General features: G+C 44.7%; 1 protein-coding gene across 1 annotated transcript in view; it reads right to left on the minus strand.

Moving 5' to 3' along the window:
* WNT9A (Wnt family member 9A) overlaps positions 1-23,740 on the minus strand; it is a 154,444-nt gene that overhangs the window by 35,915 nt on the left and 94,789 nt on the right. The window contains exon 2 of the mRNA XM_040352183.1: positions 3,501-3,760. Within this exon, the coding sequence (XP_040208117.1) occupies positions 3,501-3,760 (260 nt within the window). The remainder of the gene's footprint in view (positions 1-3,500; positions 3,761-23,740) is intronic.

Genomic DNA, 23,740 nt, shown 5'->3' on the forward strand with positions numbered 1-23,740 from the left:
TGTATATCACATTTCATTTCAGCTGCGTACATGTCTGACTGACCAATCCCATCACAGAACCTGATTAAGTCAACAACTCCATCTGCAAATTCCTAAATCCTCCCCTCGTGGGTGGTGATTTTCTTCCATAAAGAATAAAAAAAATATATATATTTTAAGTGATTCCACATCCAATACAAAAGCCAAAAAATTTATGTTTTTGAAGGACCGAAGCTAAAAATCGACAGCAGAAACTGAGCCATGGGGTAATCATACAAATCTACAGCCACCATTTTGCAAAATTATTATTGACCCCCCGACTCATTGCATGCAGTTCAAAGAGAAATTTCTCATGCCGACTCTTGCACCGCCCACGCGGAGATCATGGACAACCCACAATACCCATCTCAGCATAGTGGAAATCCATAATATACTTCTCAGGAATTCCTTTACAAATATAATTTCAATGAAAAACAAACACTAAAGCCAAAGCATTATCTTTAAAAAACTCTTCCAGTTTTGGAGGAAGAGGAATGGTCTGTTTTTTTTGCCATCTGTCCCATTGGGAAGGATTTCCTAAACTTTCAGTCCTGGAGATGCAGTGGGAATTAACAAAAACTTCTACAAAGTGAAGGGAAATTTCCATCTTGGACAGCGTTCTCTGGGAAAATTGTAGCTCGGCGTATCGATGAGCGTGCGTAGCACATCTCATACGCGCCTCGCCGACGTAACTCTGAGAGGCAAGACCATTATTCACAAAGCACTTGCTCCCTAAGTTACGGCGGCGTATCGTAAATGGGCCGGCGTAAGCCCGCCTAATTCAAATTAGGTAGTGGGCGTGTTGTATTAAAATCAACCGTGACCCCATGTAAATGAATGGCCGAACGAACGGCGCATGCGCACGCATGCTCAGAATCACGTCGCATATACTCCCTAAGAAACGACGGCTCAATGCGTACGGCGTGAGCGTAACCTACGCCCACCGCCCAGCCCCATTCACGTACGACTTACACAAACGACGTAAAATCCGACGGATGTTCCGACGTCCATACCCTAACATGACTTACCCCTGCTTTATGAGGGATAAGTATACACCGGACGTACGCCTTACGTAAACGGTGTAGCTTACTGCGATGGGCGCAAGTACGTTTGTGAATCAGCGTATCTAGGTAATTTACATATTCGACGCGTAAATCAATGGAAGCGCCCCTAGCGGGCAGCGTAAATATGCACCCAAGATACGACGGAGTAGGAGACTTACGTCGGTCGGATGGAGCCAGAATTCAGCCATATCTGGTTTCAAGAATACGGCGCATAGATACAACGGCGCATCCTAGAACTTACGCGCCGTATCAACAGATACGTCGGCATAAGTTCTCGCTGAATCTGGCCCAAACTCTTTAGATGTTTTGGTTGACTCCTGCTGAAGAAGCGACATGTCGCGAAACATGTAGAGGACCACGTCTATACCTACATCTGTGCTCCCACCCACCAGTTGGGTTCTATGCGCAAGTGTTAATTTTAAAACACAACTACTTACAATTCTATTGTCTTGTTGTTTTGGTCTTTTATATAAAGGACCGCCTAACGCCAAAATAGGTCGGCAGAATGGCACGGCTGGGCACAATCACGTACCTGTATGTCCTCTTTAAGTGCCCAGCCGTGGGTCGCGGGCGCGCGCCCGAGACCCGGTCCGAAGCTCCGTGACCCGCGGACCCGATCGCCGCCGGAGTACCGCGATCAGTCACAGGAGCTGAAGAACGGGGAGAGGGGAGTGTAAACACACCTTCCCCGTTCTTCACAGTGGCAGTGTCACTGATAGTCTGTTCCCTGATATAGGGAAAGACGATCAGTGACGTCACAAGTCCAGCCCCGCCCCCTAGTGTTAGAAACAAACGAGGTCACACTTAACCACTAGGGGGCGCTGTAGGGGTTAACTCACAAACTGCAATTGTCATTTTCACAATAATCAATGCATTTTTATAGCAGTTTTTGCTGTGAAAATTGTCCGATGTGTCCGCCATAATGTCGCAGTCATGAAAAAAAAAAAAATCGCTGGTCGCCGCCATTAGTATTAAAAAAAAAAAAAATTAATAAAAATGCCATAAAACTATCCCCTATTTTGTAAACGCTATAAATTTTGCTCAAACCAATCGTTAAACGCTTATTGCGATTTTTTTTTACCAAAAATATGTAGAAGAATACGTATCGGCCTAAACTGAGGAAAAAAAATATATATATATATATCTTTTTTTGGGGGATATTTATTATAGCAAAAAGTAAAAAATATTGCATTTTTTTCAAAAATGTTGCTCTATTTTTGTTTATAGCGCAAAAAATAAAAAATCGCAGAGGTGATCAAATACCACCAAAAGAAAGCTCTATTTGTGGGGGGAAAAAGGACGCCAATTTTGTTTGGGAGCCACGTCGCACGACCGCGCAATTGTCTGTTAAAGCAACGCAGTGCCGAATCGCAAAAAGGGGCCTGGTCCTTTACCTGCATATTGGTCCGGGTCTTAAGTGGTTAATAAATCTACTGAATTAGTTATCAAAACCTTTTCAATTTTTCAGTTTCAATTTCTGGGTACCCACATAGTCCTTCAAACACCACAGGCGTTATAGGGCAATACTTTGGACTAGCCCCCGTTTACCCGACCCTCTCACCCTCTCTAAATATAGGATGATGGGCCCAGATTCACAAAAGAGATACGACGGCGTATCTCCTGATATGCCGTTGTATCTCTGTGATGCGCCCATCGTAACTATGCGGCTGATTCATAGAATCAGTTACGCATAGCTAGCCCTAAGATCCGACAGGTGTAATTGACTTACACCATCGGATCTTTGGATGCAATTCTAGGCCGGCCGCTAGGTGGCGATTACATTGTGGTCGGCGTAGAATATGCAAATGACTAGTTACGGCGATTCACGAACGTACGCTCTACCCGTCGCTCTAAATTTACGTTGTTTCCGTCGAGATACGCCGCGTAAAACTAAGGCTGCCCTCTAGGTGGCCTAGCCAATGTTAAGTATGGGCGTCGTTCCCGCGCCGAAATTTTAAAATTCACGTTGTTTGCGTAAGTCGTCCGTGAATGGCGCTGGACGCCATTTACGTTAACGTCGAAACCAATGACGTCCTTGCGACGTCATTTAGCGCAATGCATGTCGGGTAATTTGACGGACGGAGCATGCGCAGTACGTTCGGCGCGGGAACGCGCCCAATTTAAATGGTGCCCGCCCCATTTGAATTAGGCGGGCTTGCGCCGAGCGGATATACGTTACACCGCCGCAAGTTTACAGGTAAGAGCTTTGTGATTCAGGCACTTACGCTGTAAACCTGCGGCGGTGTAACGTAAATGGGATACGTTACGCCGCCGCAGCGTAACGCATTTGTACCTGAATCTGGCCCATGGTACCTACCGCTACACTTTAAATATTTTTAGTAAGGCAATACCCTTTAATCTTTGACCATCAGATTTTTTACTGAACAAAATTGTAAAATAATTCCATGGCGGACGTACCTCGATTAAGTAGGCTGTCCCTGTATCGTCCCTCCAAAGTACAGTTCCAGCGCTCGAAGTGGAATTGGTACTCGCACTCTTGAGCGCTCATGCTAATCGCCTCCAAGAGGGTCTCCGCTACCCCCGGGTCTCTCCGGCACATCCTGCGTTGCTTGCGCTCAAGTTTGAGGCGGTCACAGATTTTGTAGTGGGCTTTCTCTGCCGCTCCCTCTGGTTCTGAGGTCAGAGAGAGAATTGTCAAAGGTTCATTCCCTGTCAGCCTGAAAGAGAAAAAAATATATAAAAATGTTTAGAAGGGATTTGGACAGAGATCTGTGTAAAACCGTTTAGAATTTATATTGCAACACAAAACATCTTATTTTATTTTTACCCATTACCGTATTTGCCGGCGTATAAGACGACCTTTTGGATGTAAAAAAGTGAATCCAAAGTCGGGGGTCGTCTTATACGCCGGATCTGTCTCCGTCAGGCTGCGGACATCCAAGTTTCAGGCTGCGGGCATCCATGATTTAAAAGCCGCGCCTCCTCCTCAGACTGTTCTGTGATAGGCGGAACACTCATTTTCCCAGCGGGCCTCTGTTCAGTGTTCCGCCTATCACGGATGCCTTCTCATCCTCGGACGAGAGGACGCCCGTGAAAGGCGGAACACTGAACAGAGGCCCGCTGGGAAAATTAGTGTTCCGCCTATCACGGAACAGTCTGAGGAGGAGGCGTGGCTTTTGAATCATGGATGCCCGCAGCCTGAAACATGGATGTCCGCAGCAAAAAAAAAGGTAGGGAGATCGTCTTGGCCGGCACAGTGGAGGCATGTGATAGACAGTGGGGGCATGGAATGGCACAATAGAGGCATGTGATGGACAATGGGGGCATGGAATGGCACAGTGGGGGCATGGAATGGCACAGTGGGGGCATGGAATGGCACAGTGGGGGCATGGAATGGCACAGTGGGGCATGTAATGGCATGGCACAGTGGGGCATGTAATGGCAAAGCACAGTGGGGCATGTAATGGCAAGGCACAGTGGGGCATGTAATGGCAAGGCACAGTGGGGCATGTAATGGCACGGCACAGTGGGGCATGTAATGGCACGGCACAGTGGGGCATGTAATGGCACGGCACAGTGGGGCATGTAATGGCACGGCACAGTGGGGCATGTAATGTAATGGCACAGTGAGATTTGAAAAATGCCTGTTTCTGTCAGCGGTTGTTTCTGTCAGTGGTTGTTCCTGTCAGCTGTTGTTCTGGCTACCCCTCAGCTTCCAGACAGACTAGTAAAAAGGGGGTAGTCTTATTCGGCGAGTATATCACCAAAACCAACATTTTTCCTGGAAAAATAGGGGGTCGTCTTATACGCCCAGTCGTCTTATACGCCGGCAAATACGGTATATTTTTTTGTTTTAATTCTGGGGTTCTGAGAGTGGGGATATTACCCCCCTCCCTTTGGTCCCAGTGACAACTTGCCACCGGGACAGGACAGAAGGTCGATGATCTCCCAAGGAAGATCCTGATTGGAATCAAAACAATACTTCTGGGATAATTTATAAAGCACCTTCAAAAGAAAGCCTCAGAAAACATACAGCACTACTTAATAGAATGCAAAAAAATAAAAATAAGGAGGAGAGGAGCCTGGTAATGTCACATGACAGCCTCCGCACCATCTACAGAGCCCTCCATCACCTTCAAGTATCCATATAGCCAAAGGCTATTAAATTCACCATTGCAAACTGTAGAGCTTTTTATAAAACATGCCTTCTATTTAAAAAATAAATAAACCATTGAAAAACCCATATTTTCGAGGGTTGAAGGTTGTTGGTGGTCTCCTGATCACTTCCCTGCCCCATACGTCAAATGCGACGAAACACACAGGGCGGAGCACATGTCCCACAACCACTGTTACTCAAACTGTGAAGGACTGAGAGGGGCGAAGGGAGCAGCGGAAACTGAGCAACGGTACTGCCAACATCACAGGTCCTAGAGCTGCCATCATTCAAGGTGTTGCCGACACACCGGTCACCCCTGTCCATTACAACCTTGACTAAAAGAACAGGAATACAATATCAACACAGTGCTGTGCTACTAGGATACATTTCAAACTAAAATTGTGACACAATGAAAAATATGTCTATAGTCCCAATATCAAACGATTGCAAAAATCAACGGGCGACATCAAGGATTCAATCTTCAACCGAATCAGTGCACAAATATATCCAAAATTGATGGTGCTCTCCTCCACTAATGTGCCGCTCACCTTACAATCTGACCCGTTTCACCGGTCTCAAGTCTCCCTCAAAGGACATCGGGTATATAATGGGGACAAAAACAAATCGGATCTAGTGCTCTCTGTTGCAATAATATATTCCTCCAATAAAAAGCAGTACACACAAAATCACAAGTAGGGGGGAGGAGTCTGTTGGTGACGTCACCCCGCTTATATTTGAATAGTGTGAAGTGAACACATTTTTCAGTGATGAATAAAACCATTTCATCTGGTTGCTGCCATCTTGCACTTGATATACTTTTTTTGCACATTGTATGTAATTATAATTACTAGGGGCCAGATTCTCAAAAGAGATACGACGGTGTATCTCAGGAAACTCCGTCGTAGCTCTGTTTTTGGCCCCGGGTATCTATGCGTCTGATTCCTAGAATCATTTACGCATAGATACGGCGTAGATCCGACAGGTGTAAGGCTGCATTCATACCTTAGCGCAGTGTTTTGTACCGCGATTTGCCGCGACAAATTGCGGCGTTTTTTACCGCGATTTGCCACGACAAAACGCAGCGTTTTTTACTGGAGGGGTGATTTACACATTGTCGGCCATGCTGAACGCCGAAGCCACCTGAACAAAAAGGGTCAGGGACTTGTATTGAGCTTCAGGCGTACAACGTTTTGGCGTTCGGCGTGGAGATGTGAACCATCTCCATAGAGAACAATGTTAAATCACCCCTCCAGCGTATTTTAGGCTGCAATAGCGTCGGGCTTCAGGCGTTAAAACGCCTAGGTGTGAATGGAGCCCAAGTCACTTACACCGTCGGATCTTAGATGTAATTCTACTCTGGCCGCTAGGTGGCGTTTACGTTGATTTCTCATTTGACTATGCAAATGAGCCTGATACGCCGATTCCCGAACGATTTTGCGCCGCCTCGTCGTCGTTTACGTAGTTTCTGTAAGCATAAGGTTACCCCTGCTATATGAGGGGTAACCTTACGTCAGTCCGCCGTATGCCATGTTAAGTATGGCGTCGGGTCAGCGTCGTCTTTTTCTGTCGTTTACGTCGTTTTACTAAGTCGTTCACGAATAGGACTTTACGTCAATGACGCTCACGTCGGCTTCATTGACGTTTTCCGTCATGAGCTGGAGCATGTGCACTGGGCTATTTTTACGGCCGGCGGGGGCGCGCCTAATTTAAATACAAGCCGCCCCCTTTGAATTACGCGGCCATGCGCCGGGCCATTTACACTACGCCGCCGCAAATTACGGAGCAAGTGCTTGGAGATTACGGCACTTGCTCCAGTAAGTTGTGGCGGCGTAGTGTAAATGGCTTACACTACGCCGCCGCGGATTCTATGTGAATCTGCCCCTTAGGAGTTTTTTTTTTAATAACGTATTGTTTATACACATAATTTCACACTCTACACCAGTGGGTTGTGCCGATCGATTTTACTGGAATAAAAGAATAGGAATGCCATTTGTTGACATGGTGTCCCATACCTCCAGGGTGTAAACTGACCACACTAGGATGATCTGCTTCCATTTTAGCATGGCCAGAAAGGAAGAGGGTCTTCATGAATGTGATTGGCAAGATCACCAAGTATTTTTCTGTACTTTGCCTTTATATACATGAAAAGTATTACTAGGCATGCTTCAGGGGATGAGGGAAAAGTCCAGCTATTGATTTTTAAGGTTGGTCTACAAGTCCATGAAGCACTGCAGCTTCCACACCATGACCTGCAATTTATAATATGGGCCCATTAAAAATGGAGGCTACAGTGTGCCAAACCTAGCAGAGCGTATACTATAGCAGTATCTTCTCATGCTATAGGTCACCCCTTAGAGTAGGGGGAAGGCTGGAGCCCGCCAACTGCCCCAATGTTCAAGTGGGGTCTGGAGGTGCAAGAAAAATAAAGGCAACAACGCTCAAGACCACAAAGATGCAACGTGGTAAACACCACCACCTGACCCTTCAGCACCCCACAGCATATACGTGTAAATACACGTGTGATGAATTGGCAAATTAATAAGTCTAGTATGGTTTTGGGTCTCTAGATGCATGTTGAGGGCCCATATGAAAAGCACCAAAATGTATAAAAAAAAAAAAAATATTACAAATCAAGGATAACGGGCCCCTACACTAATTGATGGCATAAAGCAGGAAAAAAAAAATGTACTTTTAAAATATTTAAAACTTTATTCACGCCAATTTTTTTTTTTTTTTTTTTACAGGGATTAGAGTTATGTAGAGTACAAATCATATAACATGTAATTAACCACAGCTGTATATGGATCATCCAAGTGATATAATTAATGCAAGCTGACCAAACAGCAACTCGATACAAGATCGCAACATACATAAGGCAATTAAAATATATATTAAAACATCTAAAAAAAAAAACATTCAAACTGACAGAAGAAAATTATAACAATAAAAACCGAAGGGGTAAAGGGTTTGTTGTATGGTCCAATGACTTCACAATAAAAAAAGTTTCAATCAGCTGGCTGGCAGTATGTAGGGACCCACTGTACCCTACCCTCGCCATTCTTACCCTACATCTCCATTCTTACCCCACCCTACCCTACATCTCCATTCTTACCCTACCCTACCTCTCCATTCTTACCCTGCCCTACCCTACATCTCCATTCTTACCCTACCCTACCTCTCCATTCTTACCCTGCCCTACCCTACATCTCCATTCTTGCCCTACCCTACATCTCCATTCTTGCCCTACCCTACATCTCCATTCTTGCCCTACCCTACATCTCCATTCTTGCCCTACCCTACATCTCCATTCTTACCCTACATCTCCATTCAAACTGACAGAAGAAAATTATAACAATAAAACCCGAAGGGGTAAAAGGTTTGTCGTATGAAACTTTTTATTGTGAGGTCATTGGACCATACGACAAACCTTTTACCCCTTCGGGTTTTACTGTTATAATTTTCTTCTGTCAGTTTGAATGGAGATGTAGGGTAAGAATGGAGATGTAGGGTAAGAATGGAGATGTAGGGTAAGAATGGAGATGTAGGGTAGGGTAAGAATGGAGATGTAGGGTAGGGTAAGAATGGAGATGTAGGGTAGGGTAAGAATGGAGATGTAGGGTAGGGTAGGGTAAGAATGGAGATGTAGGGTAGGGTAGGGTAAGAATGGAGATGTAGGGTAGGGTAAGAATGGAGATGTAGGGTAGGGTAAGAATGGAGATGTAGGGTAAGAATGGAGATGTAGGGTAGGGTAAGAATGGAGATGTAGGGTAGGGTGGGGTAAGAATGGAGATGTAGGGTAAGAATGGAGAGGGTAGGTTAGAGTGGGTCCCTACATACTACCAGCCAGCTGATTGAAACTTTTTATTGTGAGGTCATTGGACCAATCAGCTGGCTGGCAGTATGTAGGGACCCACTCTACCCTACCCTCTCCATTCTTACCCCACCATACATCTCCATTCTTACCCTACCCTACATCTCCATTCTTACCCTACCCTACATCTCCATTCTTACCCTACCCTACATCTCAATTCTTACCCTACCCTACATCTCAATTCTTACCCTACCCTACATCTCAATTCTTACCCTACCCTACATCTCCATTCTTACCCTACCCTACCCTACATCTCCATTCTTGGCCTACCCTACATCTCCATTCCTACCCTACCCTACACCTCCATTCCTACCCTACCCTACATCTCCATTCCTACCCTACCCTACATCTCCATTCTTACCCTACCCTACCCTACATCTCCATTCTTACCCTACCCTACATCTCCATTTTTACCCTACCCTACATCTCCATTCTTACCCTACCCTACATCTCCATTCTTACCTTACCCTACATTTCCATTCTTACCCTACCCTGACCTACTTCTCCATTCTTACTCTACCCTACCATACCCTACATCTCCATTCTTACCCTACCCTACATCTCCATTCTTACCCTACCCTACATTTCCATTCTTACCCTACCCTGACCTACTTCTCCATTCTTACTCTACCCTATAATACCCTACATCTCCATTCTTACCCTACCCTACATCTCCATTGTTACCTACCCTACCATGACCAACTTCTCCATTCTTACCCTATCCTATATCTCCATTCTTACCCTACCCAACATCTCCATTCTTACCCTACCCTACATCTTCATTAGCCTATCCAACATCTACATTCTTGCCCTACCCTACATCTCCATTCTTACCCTACATCTCCATTAGCCTACCCTACATCTCCATTCTTGCCCTACTCTACATCTCCATCCTTACCCTACCCTACCATTCTTACCCTACATCTCCATTTTTAAGTAATAATGTTCACCTAGGAGGGTCATAAAGAATATGAAAACTAGTCTTAAAAATGGCTTGAGGGTTACAAAAAGAAATCCCCCCCCCCTTGTTTTTTTAACTTTTTAAGAAATGTTCCTTCTAAGTGCATAGGGAGTGGCAGCCATTGTGGCTTTGTTAGAACATTTTTTTATCCACCAATTTTGCCTAGGCAGCCCACATGGCAACATTTGGGGCCAAGGTTGAATAGATAAAAAAAACAAAAAACAAAAACCAAAAATGACAAGCCAAAAAAAAAATCCCAATATATATATATATTATAAAATGTATGTATGTATGTATGTATGTATGTATGTATGTATGTGTGTGTGTGTGTGTGTGTGTGTGTGTGTGTGTGTGTGTGTGTGTGTGTGTGTGTGTGTATATATACACTGCATATACCAAAAAAAAAAATCACTAAAATAATAATAATAATAATAATAATAATAGTAAGACCTGAAATTAAAGTGTGCCAAAATCGCCCCACCTTCCCAATCCAGGAGCAGAAGTTCAAGCAAAAAATTTATAAAAATCATAATGTATATTAAATATATTAAAAACCCTTTATCTGATAAAATACTACATTTAAAAGACGGTCCAGTCAGCTACAGAAAGAAAAACAAGTTATTAATTTGTCACACTGCTAATAAAAAAGGCACAGTGCCACTGCCAATTTGTCTGCGGTGAAGTAATACTACCAAATCAATAAAGACGGCAGGATTGGATGGCTGAGAGGCAGGTGGGGGGGTTCACGGCTGACTGAACTAGGGTCGTCTCGTTGACCCCCTCCAATTAGTTGGTTGGTGTAATATTCCCTTCCCTCTGGCAAGCGGATTCCAATGAAGCTGTACTGTATCCCATCTAGTCTCTGGCATGGTAACAATAGGGCATTTCTCAAACTGGCGTGTGCCCAACCATCTTGGAAGGGGTAACCAAGTCCGTGTCACAGGATCAGCGTTCACAAATCAGGCACGAGAGAATGAAAAAAAAAAATATGGCATAGAAAAAAAAATCCTAATGACCACAATGAAAGATCCTACCAGGCAAGAGATTAATAAAAAAAAATATTATATCTTATGGAGGGCCATCAAGATGTTGGGAAGGCATTATAAAGAACCTGGTGGAGATGGGCCAAAAATGATTGGTGATATATTCTTGTTCTTCTGTCTGGGACAATTCAAATCAGAGTATTCCATCTTATCAGCTGTTAGCAGAGTATTAGGTGTATGTGAAAGCCACTTCCAAAAATCCATCCACCTCGTCATCCCGGCTACGAGGGAAGAGTTGATGGACTTGGCGCTCAATCCTTTCATACGTATCCAGGACCTGTCACCGGTCTCACTGCTGACTAGTCTCATCACACTCTTTGAAGAAAGGTTTCTCTTCTATAGGCTACGGAGCTTAACTACGACAGGTCTTGATGGAAAGAGGTTTCTTCTTTTTATTTTTTTATATGAAGGTACTTAAAGTGGACCCAGCCTCCAAGATTTCCATCTTAGAGCAGAAGTATGTGAATGTGCGCCAACATTTCCAAGTGTGCACAGAATATAGCAATGACATCAAATCCATAAAACAACAGGATTGCAACCCTAAGGCTACAAATGATGTTTATCATCCCTAGACCCCACTGATGCTACAATTCATATCATATTAGCTACAACTGGGACACAATTTATGCTGATCATTCCTAGAGCCCACCTATACCACAGGGCTCGATATACATTTTTGCCCCAGTTGGATCTAGGAATGATCTTTCCTAAAATTTGCTGGGCCACAGATTATTGCGATCTTCCCTAGACCCCACTGGAACTACAATTTTTACTGTTCATCCCTAGAGTCCGCTGCACCACAAATTATGATGATCATCCCTAGAGTTCACTGGACCACAAATGATAATCATCCCTAGAGTCTACTGGACCATAGCGGGCTCTAGGGATGCTTTGTATAAAAAAAAATTGCCCTAGTGGGGTCTAGGGATGATCGTTCCTAGAGCCCACTAGGCTACAAATGATGTTGATCATCCCTAGACCCCACTAAAGCTACAATTCATATCATATTAGCTACAACTGGGACACAATTTATGCTGATCATTCCTAGAGCCTGGGCCATATATTGGGGTGACCGGCATAAGTTTCTGGTCCAGTAGATTCTAGAGATTGTAATTTTTTTTGGCCCAGTAGGCTTTAGACATGATTGGCATAGTTTTGTGGCCCAGTGGGTTCTACAAATGAGCATAAAATAAATTTCTGGTCTAGTAGGCTCTATAAATGGTCATCATTTGTGGTCCAGCAGCAGTCTTGCCAACCTACCAGATTGAAATTTACTGGCACGACACCCAAAATTTACTGGCACAGCCATGTTTTTACTGGCATTTCACAAAAGTTACTAAAGAAATTTTTTAGGTGCAAATTTTAGTACTTAGGCTACGAACAAGTACACTAGGCAAATAGCAATGTAATTTAAGGAAGATATTAAGGTAAAAAAAAATATTTTTGTTATTTTCGATATAATTATTTAGTCACATCACCCCCTGCCTCCATCCCCCTCTACCACCAACACCCCCTGCCTTCACCCCCCTCTGCGGTGCCACAATCTCCCCCTGCCTCCAATCTCCCCCTGCCTCCATCCCTCTCTGCGGTGCCACCAACAACCCCTGTCTCCATCCCCACCCTCTGCGATGCCACCATCCCCCTCTGCAGTGCCTCCAATCACCCCCTGCCTCCAATCGCCCCCTGCCTCTATCCCCCCTCTGCGGTGCCACCAACAACCCCGGTCTCCATCCCCCACCCTCTGTGGTCCACCATCCCCCTCTGCGGTGCCACCAACACCCCCTGCCTCCAATCACCCCCTGCCAATAACACCCCCTGCCTCCAATATCCCCCTGCCTCCATCCCCCTCTGCAGTGCCTCCAATCACCCCCTGCCTCCAATCGCCCCCTGCCTCTATCCCTCCTATGCGGTGCCACCAACAACCCCGGTCTCCATCCCCCCACCCTCTGTGGTCCACCATCCCCCTCTGCGGTGCCACCAACACCCCCTGCCTCCAATCACCCCCTGCCAATAACACCCCCTGCCTCCAATCTCCCCCTGCCTCCATCCCCCTCTGCGGTGCCACCGCAGCAACCATCACCCCCTGCCTCCAATCACCCCCTGCCTCCAATCTCCATGCGCAGTTCCAAGCCGAACCGATCTCTGCTTTTTTTACTGGCACATTCCCGCAACCACGGACATTTACGAACGGGGGAAAAAAAAAGTGTCCTTTTTTTACGGACTGTCCGTAACAATACGGACGGTTGGCAACACTGTCCAGCAGACTCTAGGCATGACTTGTGCCCCAGTGGACTCTAGGGTCTCACGGCCTTTGGGGTGTGCGAGCTGTGCGGCCACACAGGGCGCCATGGGCAACGTGCGGCCATCCAGAGGCGTACTAGGGGGGTTTGGGGTCGTACCACACACTTGGGGGGTGTCAGACCAGCAACGGGGGGGGCTACTCTGAATGGGGGGATCTGCATTGAAGGGGTGGATACACTGAAGGGGGTCTGCACTGAAAGGGGTCTGTGTAACATGCAGGGGGTCCAGAGCTGCAGGGTTCTGTGTAATGTAAAGGGGTCCAGTGATGCAGGGTGCTGTGTAATGTAAAGGGGTCCAGTGATGCAGGGTGCTGTGTAATGTAAGGGGGTCCAGTGATGCAGGGTGCTGTGTAATGTAAAGGGGTCCAGTGATGCAGGGTGCTGTGTAATGTAAAGGGGTCCAGTGATGCAGGGTGTTGTGTAATGTAAAGGGGTCCAGTGATGCAGGGTGCTGTGTAATGTAAAGGGGGTCAGTGATGCAGGGCGCTGTGTAATGTAAAGGGGTCCAGTGATGCAGGGTGCTGTGTAATGTAAAGGGGTCCAGTGATGCAGGGTGCTGTGTAATGTAAGGGGGTCCAGTGATGCAGGGTGCTATGTAAAGGGGTCCAGTGGTGCAGGGTGCTGTGTAATGTAAAGGGGTCCAGTGATGCAGGGTGCTGTGTAATGTAAAGGGGTCCAGTGATGCAGGGTGCTGTGTAATGTAAAGGGGTCCAGTGATGCAGGGTGCTGTGTAATGTAAAGGGGTCCAGAGGTGCAGGGTGCTGTGTAATGTAAAGGGGTCCAGTGATGCAGGGTGCTGTGTAATGTAAAGGGGTCCTCTTTGTGTATGTTTAGGTGACCAGGGGGCAAGGGGTGAAGATGGGGGGAGGTGCCACAGGATTAGCTTGCACAGGGCGCCTGAACACCTAAGGCCGGCCCTGGCAATAGTCTGTCTTTACAACCACAGAACGCAATACTTCACAATGACGGCTTCTCCCCGAGCTGCTGGGAGTTGCCTCTTGGCCCAGAAAGCCCATTTACACAGTTGGGATAAAGACTGACGGGAAGGCCGTGTCCATCGCCTGCCTCTCTCCCATCGCTGGCGCTCAGTAAGGGAAGAACCCGGGCCAGGTGAGTGATGCTGAATTCCAGTGTCACTCCATGACAGCTCTGCTGAAATATCGCATTCCTCAGCCTGCAGTCTTGGCTTTGGCTGCGGCCCTTTTTTTTTTGTTTTAAAAAGGAGCCCTTTTTTCTCACAAATCTGACTTAATCCTTACATGACTTCTGAGCTCGGCTTGCCAGCTTTTCTGCTAAACCAATTCTTCCTTCTGGACGGGCCGGGAGCATGCAAAGAAACAGCGTCTGGCGGGTCAGGAGTTCAAACCAAGAACAGGTTTTTTTTATTTTTTTATTCTAGTTCAGGAGCTCGCCATCCAATGCCGCGGTTAAAACCAATAAAACCCGGCCAACCAAATAGAGCTGAATAACTACGGACTGTATTGAAATACATTTTACAATTTTTATTATTTTAAAAAAGCGCAAAAGCTCTTTTTTTTTTTACGCTCCAGGCAGATAGAAGACACCAAATTAAACCCTTCCCACCAGTCGAGGGGGGGCAGGGGGGGGCGGGGGCAATTTCCCCCCCGGGGCTGGTGACACTATGCACAGCCACCGGCCGCCACTACCAAATGCTGTTTTTGCAGATGCCTGCTGGAGCTCTGTTAACCACTTAACGCCCGCCGCACGCCTATTTACGTCCACAGAATGGCACGTACAGGCAGATGGGCGTATATATACGTCCCTGCCTTCTAGCGGGTCGGGGGTCCCCCCCCCCCCCCCCCGCTGCGTGCGGCTTACCTCGGGGAGCGATCCGGGGACGACGGCGCGGCTATTCGTTTATAGCCGCCCCGGAGCTGAAGAACGGGGAGAGCCGTATGTAAACACGGCTTCCCCGTGCTTCACTGTGGCGGCGCATCGATCGAGTGATCCCTTTTATAGGGAGACTCGATCGATGACGTCAGTCCTACAGCCACACCCCCCTACAGTTGTAAACACACACTAGGTGAAGCCCAACTCCTACAGCGCCCCCTGTGGTTAACTCCCAAACTGCAACTGTCATTTTTACAATAAACAATGCAATTTAAATGGATTTTTTGCTGTGAAAATGACAATGGTCCCAAAAATGTGTTAAAATTGTCCGAAGTGTCCGCCATAATGTCGCAGTCACGAAAAAAATCGCTGATCGCCGCCATTAGTAGTAAAAAAAAAAAAAAATAATGAATAAAAATGAAATAAAACTATCTCCTATTTTGTAAACGCTATGAATTTTGCGCAAACCAACCGATAAACGCTTATTGCGATTTTTTTTACCAAAAATAGGTAGAAGAATACGTATCGGCCTAAACTGAGGGAAAAAAATTGTTATATATGTTTTTTGGGGATATTTATTATAGCAAAAAGTAAAAAATATTGCATTTTTTTCAAAATTGTCGCAAAAAATAAAAACCGCAGAGGTGATCAAATACCACCAAAAGAAAGCTCTATTTGTGGGGGAAAAAGGACGCCAATTTTGTTTGGGAGCCACGTCGCACGACCGGCCTGGGCATTTAGCAACAAAATGGTCCGGGGCTTAAGTGGTTAACACAGGTCACGGCTGCTGCTCACCTCCCACTGTGCAGCCGTGCCTGTGTCAGCTCCGTGGTAGATGGCTGCAGAGCTGAGCTATGTCTCGTCTCACACATAGCTCAGCCTCAGCGCACACCGGCCCTGACATCCCCTTCTCTCTCTGCACAGACAGGAGGAGAGATAGAGCTCATCTGCTCCTCCTCCTTCTGAGTCTGCCCCGCCCACACTCCCCGGGCATGTGTGGGCACTGGACAGGAAGTTTGAACCCAAAAAAGCATCAGACAGCCTGCCTGCGCCTCAGCCTCCATCCTGGTAAGTTCACCCTCTCTGGTCTCTCTTGCCTCCCAGTCCTCCAGCAGCGCAGAGTAATTCAGGAGAGGAGATTTAGAGGAAGGAGCAGAGTCCTCCAGCAGTGCAGAGTATTCCAGGAGAGGAGATTTACAGGAAGGAGCAGAGTCCTCCAGCAGAGTATTTTAGGGGAGGAGAGTTACAGGAAGGAGCAGAGTCCTCCAGCAGAGTATTTTAGGGGAGGAGAGTTACAGGAAGGAGCAGAGTCCTCCAGCAGAGTATTTTAGGGGAGGAGAGTTACAGGAAGGAGCAGAGTCCTCCAGCAGAGTATTTTAGGGGAGGAGAGTTACAGGAAGGAGCAGAGTCCTCCAGCAGAGTATTTTAGGGGAGGAGAGTTACAGGAAGGAGCAGAGTTCTCCAGTAGTGCAGAGTATTTCAGGAGAGGAGAGTTACAGGAAGGAGCAGAGTCCTCCAGCAGAGCAGCAAACTGCATAGCCGTCTTTACAAAAGACCTTGCTCCATATATTCACATTAAACAAAATGAAGACTCCTCCGAGATACGCAGAGACGCTCTCCTCTCCCCCAGCTGCCCGGATTGTGTTTTGCGCACAAAGCTCACCAATTTCATGAAATAATTCTCCTAGAAACCCAAGACAGATGTGTGCAGCACACCACACCCTGGGAGGGGCGCTTGGCATGACATGTACAGAGGAGGCACCGAGGCTCCAGCTTGGGACGTGAGCTTTACAGATCTGTACACAAAAATATTTCGACAAAATGTGCCGAGAGCTCTGCAAATCGTTGCGAAATTAAAAACAAATAAAATGTACAGATTGGGGCAGATCCACAAAGAAATTACGCCGGCGTATCTACTGATATGCCAGCGTAATTTCAAAATTCCCGCGTCGTATCTTTGTTTTGAATCCTCAAAACAAGATACAACGGCATCTCGGCTAGATCCGACAGGCCTACGTCTTCGTACGCCGTCAGATCTAAGATGCAATTTTTCGGCGTCCGCTAGGTGGCGTTCCCGTCGTAATCCGCATCGAGTATGCGAATTAGCTATTTCCGACGATCCACGAACGTACGACCGTCCATCGCATTTTTTTACGTCGTTTCCGTTCGGCTTTTTCTGGCGTATAGTTAAAGCTGCTATATGGTGGCGTACTCAATGTCAAGTATGGCCGTCGTTCCCGCGTATAATTTTTGAAAATTTTACGTCGTTTGCGTAAGTCGTCTGTGAATGGGGCTGGACGCCATTTACGTTCACTTCGAAACCAATGACGTCCTTGCGACGTCATTTGGAGCAATGCACCCTGGGAGTTTTTACGGACGGCGCATGCGCAGCTCGTTCGACGCGGGGACGCGCTTCATTTAAATGAAACACGCCCCCTGCCCGCCGAATTTGAATTCCGCGCCCCTTACGTCGCGAGAGATACGCTACGCCGCCGTAACTTATGGCGCGGATTCGTTGAGGATTCGAACCAACTAAAAGTAAGTTACATCGGCGTAGCGTATCTTAGGTACGCTGCGCCCAGCGCAGATGTATGTGGATCTGCCCCATTGTTTACAATGGTGACAGCTCAAAAGTTATGCAAATTATTCTCTCTGCCAAGTGAAGAATGACCGTAGGCCTGGTACGGGGTCTCCATCCAATAGGATGCCGGGAAAGGCTCCTTTATAATGGAGGCTTTATCTTACATTGTATCCAAAAATAAAAAATAATCTGTTGCAGTTTATCCATCTTTAGATACGTTGGTTACATTTGTCTTTTCAGGTTTTTATTCCTTTTTATTTCCCACCTGGTAAAGCTGCAAACCCCACCTCCTATCCCTGGGTGGCTACGTTCACTGCTCCACTGTATCTGCAGGAGGAGTCATGATTAGCAAAGCCAGGCTGGATTTTTAATTAGTTCTGCATTTGTTCATCTCCATTACATTGTGCGCAATGGGATCAGTAAAACATTTACAGATCGCACTCCTTTCACATGGGTGGCCGGACTGCATTAAACACATGGCTGGGCTGCGGTTTTGCCACCACCACCCCCTTCCCCCCAGGGAAGGAACAAAGGGAACACAGCTCTAAGTCGGTTGACCTCACATCCAAGATGGCGGCACCCAGGCAGCAGTCTCTGGACTTTTGAAGGTATATATAAAAAAAAGGGAGAATGACAGGCCAAGATAGGCAAATATATGCTTATAGGAATTGTGTTGCTGAAATGAGCAGCCTGGCGACAGGTTCTCTTTAAAGCTGACCATATTTATTATTTTTTATTATTTATATTTATTTTATTTTATATTTTATTATAATTTTATATTATATTTTGTTTAAAATATAATATAAAATAAATCTAAATAAAAATAATAAATATGGTCAGCTTTAACGAGAACCTGTCGCCAGGCTGCTCATTTATTTTATATTATATTTAATTTTTTTATCCTATATTTTTTAGATTATATATATATATATATATATATATATATATATTTTTTTTTTTTTTTTTATATTTTTTATTTATATTCAAAGGGAGGTACAGGTAGCGTCTTGCATCTCTTCCAGTAAACTTTATACATATATTTAATTTCTCCATTTTATTTTATATTTATATAATACTATATTTTTTTTATATTATATTTGATTATACTATATTTATTTCATATTATATTGTATTATATTTATTTTACATTATATTTTATTATAATTTTATATTATGTTTAGTTTAAAATACAATATAAAATAAATCTAAATAAAAATAATAAATATGGTCAGCTTTAAAGAGAACCTGTCGCCAGGCTTCTAACCTATTTTATACTATATTTATTTTATTTTATACTATATTTATTTTATTTTATACTATATTTATTTTATTTTATACTATATTTATTTTATTTTATACTTCATATTATACACACATATATATATATATATATATATATATATATATATATATATATATATATATATATATATATATATATATATATATATATATATATAATTTTATTTTTTAAATATTTTTTATTTATATTCAAAGGGAGGTACAGGTAGCGTCTTGCATATCTTCCAGTAAACTTTATACATATATTTAATTTCTCTATTTTATTTTATATTATATAATACTATATTTTTTTATATTATATTTCACTATATTTTATATTATATTTGATTATACTATATTTATTTCATATTATATTTATTTTATATTATACTATATTTATTTTTATATCATACTATATTTATTTTAGATTATATTTATATTATATCATAATTATTTTATTTATATTTTTATTTATATTATATTTTGTATTATTTTCTATAAGTTTTTGTTCTATTATATCTGTTTATATATATAATATATTCTATTATAAAGCACAGTTTGTAGGGTCTGACCTTATGTTGTAAAGCACTGCGCAGCTACAGTACAATTCAATGCAGGAGGAATCAGAGTGCCCTGCTCCTTATAAAAAAAAACTAAAATTAACATTTAAGGACGTTGTTGCTCCTTATAAAAAAGATTGAGAAAAAAAAAACTAAAATCAACATCTGAATGTTGTTTAAAATTGTTTGAACATTCGATTTGGTAATAAATTGATTTTCCCGAATGAAATCCACATACATGATTAGAATTTGTTAAAAAAAAAAAAATGATAAAATAAAATAATCATTGCTGTTGAAAAAAGAATAAAAATAAAGAAGACGATGAATTAAATAATTACTGCTGTTGGAAAAGAAGAAGAAAAAAAAAAACCTCACTATTGATTCCAAAAAAAAAAAAAAAGATGAATATAAGAATCACTGCTGTTGAAAAAGAAGGAAAAAAAATCCTCACTATTGATTACAAAAAAAAAAAAAAGAGATGAATAAAATAATCACTGCTGTTGAAAAAGAAGAAAAAAAAAATACCTCACTATTGATTACAAAAAAAAAAAAAAAGCCTAAAAACAAATCTTTTAACCCAAAATTGGCATGGCTAGCTTAAAGCAGGGTAGGCACAGGCAGCAATTTATCGGAATTGGGTGGTACCAATATTGGCCAATCAGCATGCCAGCGATCCTCCCAGCACGGTGAGCGGAGAAGACCAGAGACCTCCTATCAATCATCATCTATATCCAGAGATTACCAGGCAATGATTGTTTTCACTGAAGCGCACAACCACAAACACTTATTCAGCAATTTGGTTATTTTAAAGATGTCTGTCAGCACTTGGAGAGCAATCAGCGCAGAAGAAGTGTCCAGGACATGTCATAACATTACAAAACATCCCAGATATGAATCTTCTGTAAATACCGTGTCAATTAGTAGTAGCAACGTCTGACAGTCAGGGTACGGCCCTCTGTGGCGTTCTATTTAGGATACTAATGTGCAGCTGTATAACGTAAAATGTATCAATTCTTCTACACAAGAAACAGATCAATTCATAAAGAGGAAAAGAAAGTCAAGAAATTACAAGAATTGGGAGTATTTTTTGGTCTAAATTGCACACATCTGCCTTCGTACTCACAAATCTAAAGTTCCAATCACATTGTAGCAAACAGCCTCTTCTCAGAGTAAGGAGATTCCTGAGGATCTTCAAGAGCAACCCCTCTCATCCAGGGGAATCCTAGTGTTCCCTCCGGAGCAACCCCTCAACCAGGGTTATGGGGAACCCCAGAGTTCCCTCCAGAGCAACCCCTCATCCAGGGTTATGGGGAACCCCAGAGTTCCCTCCAGAGCAACCCCTCATCCAGGGTTATGGGGAACCCCAGAGTTCCCTCCAGAGCAACCCCTCATCCAGGGTTATGGGGAACCCCAGAGTTCCCTCCAGAGCAACCCCTCATCCAGGGTTATGGGGAACCCCAGAGTTCCCTCCAGAGCAACCCCTCATCCAGGGTTATGGGGAATCCAAGAGTTCCCTTCGGAGCAAGCCCTCTCGACCAGGGTTCAGGGAGACATTAGTATTCCCTCCAGGGCAACTCCTCTCAACCAGGGTTCAGGGGAATCCCAGAGTTCCCTCCAGAGCTACCCCTCAACCAGGGTTCAAGGAGACACTAGTGATCCCTCTAGAGCAACCCCCATCAACCGGGGTTCAAGGAGACACTAGTGATCCCTCTAGAGCAACCCCCATCAACCAGGGTTCAAGGAGACACTAGTGATCCCTCTAGAGCAACCCCCATCAACCGGGGTTCAAGGAGACACTAGTGATCCCTCTAGAGCAACCCCTCTCAACCAGGGTTCAAGGAGACACTAGTGATAACTCTAGAGCAGGGGTCTCCAAACTTTTCAAGCAAAGGGCAAGTTTACTGTCCTTCAGACTTCAGGGGGGCCGGATTCCGACCAGTGGGGGTAGAAAATTCCTCAGGTCAAGCATCAGTGAGAATAAACACGGCCTCAGTGTTGGTGGTCAGTAGGAGCAGGAATAGTGCTCCATCATTGGTGTTCGTGGAAGAAACAGTGCCCCATTGTTGGTGTCATTGGGAGGAATAGTGCCTCATATCATTGGGAGCAAAAGTGCCCCAAGGGCCGAATGAAGGCTAGCAAAGGGCCACATTCGGCCCTCGGGCTGCAGTTTGGAGACCCCTGCTCTAGAGCAACCCCTCTCAACCAGGGTTCAAGGAGACACTAGTGATCCCTCTAGAGCAACCCCTCTCAACCAGGATTCAGTATGATCCTAGAGTTCCCCCCGGAGCCACCTCTCTCATCCAGAGATCAGGGGAATCCTAAGGTTCCTCAAGAGCAGCCTCTCAACCAGAGTTCAGGGAATTCTAGTGCTCCCACCAGAGATACCCCTTAACCAGAGTTCAGGGTAATCAATGTTCCCTCAATAGCAACCTCTCAACCAGGGTTCAGGGGAATCCCAAGGTTCCTCAAGAGCAGCCTCTCAACCATGGTTTAGGGAATCCTAGTGCGCCCTCCAGAGGCATCTCTTAGCCATAGTTCATGGTGTACAACCACTTTCAAAGCTTGGGATATTTGGGGTTAACACTAAGGGGGCGAGGAAGGGGTTAATCATGTTCCCTGGGTGTGTTCTAACTGAAGGGGGGTGGGACTGACTAGGGGAAATGACAAATCGTTGTTCATACATTGTATGAACAGACGAAATGTAATTTTCTCCCCCTGACAGCGATCGCATGCTCGCCCCTATTGGCTGCTCGGCGAGGTGACGTATAGCTACGTGCTCTCGCCCAGCAGAGCCAACCTGCTGCCGTTTAACTGCGGCGGCTGGTCGGCAAGTAGTTAAATGTAACCATATTGCTACACTTAGAGGCGCCTCTCTTCTCTTTTATACTCCGTTGTGACATGACACTACTCTTATATCAAGACATCGCTTGTATATCAAGGCAAATTTTTTTAAAACCTTTTGCTTGTCTTGCAAAACGCTCTCAAACCAAGTTACTCTCAAATAGGGCTGCAACTATCGATTATTTTCATAATCGATTAGTTGGCCGATTATAGTTTTGATTAATCGGATAATAGCCTAAAAATTTTTTTTTTTGGGCCAATTTGTTGTTGGGCAGATTACAAAACACAAATTGCCGCAAAAACACATTACCGTATTTATCGGCGTATACCGCGCACTTTTTTGCCCTAAAAATCATGGCAAAATCGTGGGAGCGCGATACCCGCTTTCCCGCGCCGAGTTTTGAATACTGCGCCGACATATACCGAGCGCAGTACACTCGGGTATAGTCGGCCAGTCTCAGCTCCTTCCGCGCTCACGTCTTGGATGTACAGGACGTGAGCACGAGAGTTGCCGAGCCTGCCCGACAATATACGTGTACTGCGCTCTGTATATGTCAGCGCAGTATTCAAACTCGGCGCGGGAAACGAGCGGGGAGGACGCGAGGACGCCGCAGAAGGACGCCGGACCCGACGAAGAGGACACGCGAAGCCGCAGAAGGACGCCGGACCCGACGAAGAGGACACCCGAAGCCGCAGACGGACGCCGGACCCGGCGAGGCCGCCGATGGACGCCGCGCAAGACACCAAAACTAAGTACAAAAAAAATTTTTTTTCACAGAACTCGGGGGCACTTTAGGGGTGCGCGGTATACGCGGGAGCGCGTTGTACCGCGATAAATACGGTATATGCTTTTCTGCAGCTTCTCCATGGAAGTATATTGAACTAAAAAAAAAAGAAATCGCACAGTTTTGCGTTAAAAAGTCCTTGCCCTTTCCAAATACGCAGCAGCTGAAAAAAAAAATCATGGATGTGAACGTGTCCCATAGGAAAACATGGAAATGAACAGTAGTGTGTTTCTGCAAAAAGCACCAAAAAGCACAGAGGTGTGACCCCCGGCCTGAGATGTTTAGTCACATAATGGGGGTTAAAAAAACAAAAATAAGTACAAAAAGAGCAAATAATCGCTACTGTAAGGGGTCCATTTTTTTTTTTACTGTGGGACAGTGAAAGTGATATTTACAGTAGCGATTTGCTTTTTTGTACTATAAAGGGCTAATTTTAGTTTTCTTAACCCCATTATGTTACTGGCCGA

The sequence above is a fragment of the Rana temporaria genome, chromosome 5, assembly GCF_905171775.1.
Source record: "Rana temporaria chromosome 5, aRanTem1.1, whole genome shotgun sequence".
Lineage (NCBI taxonomy): Eukaryota > Metazoa > Chordata > Amphibia > Anura > Ranidae > Rana > Rana temporaria.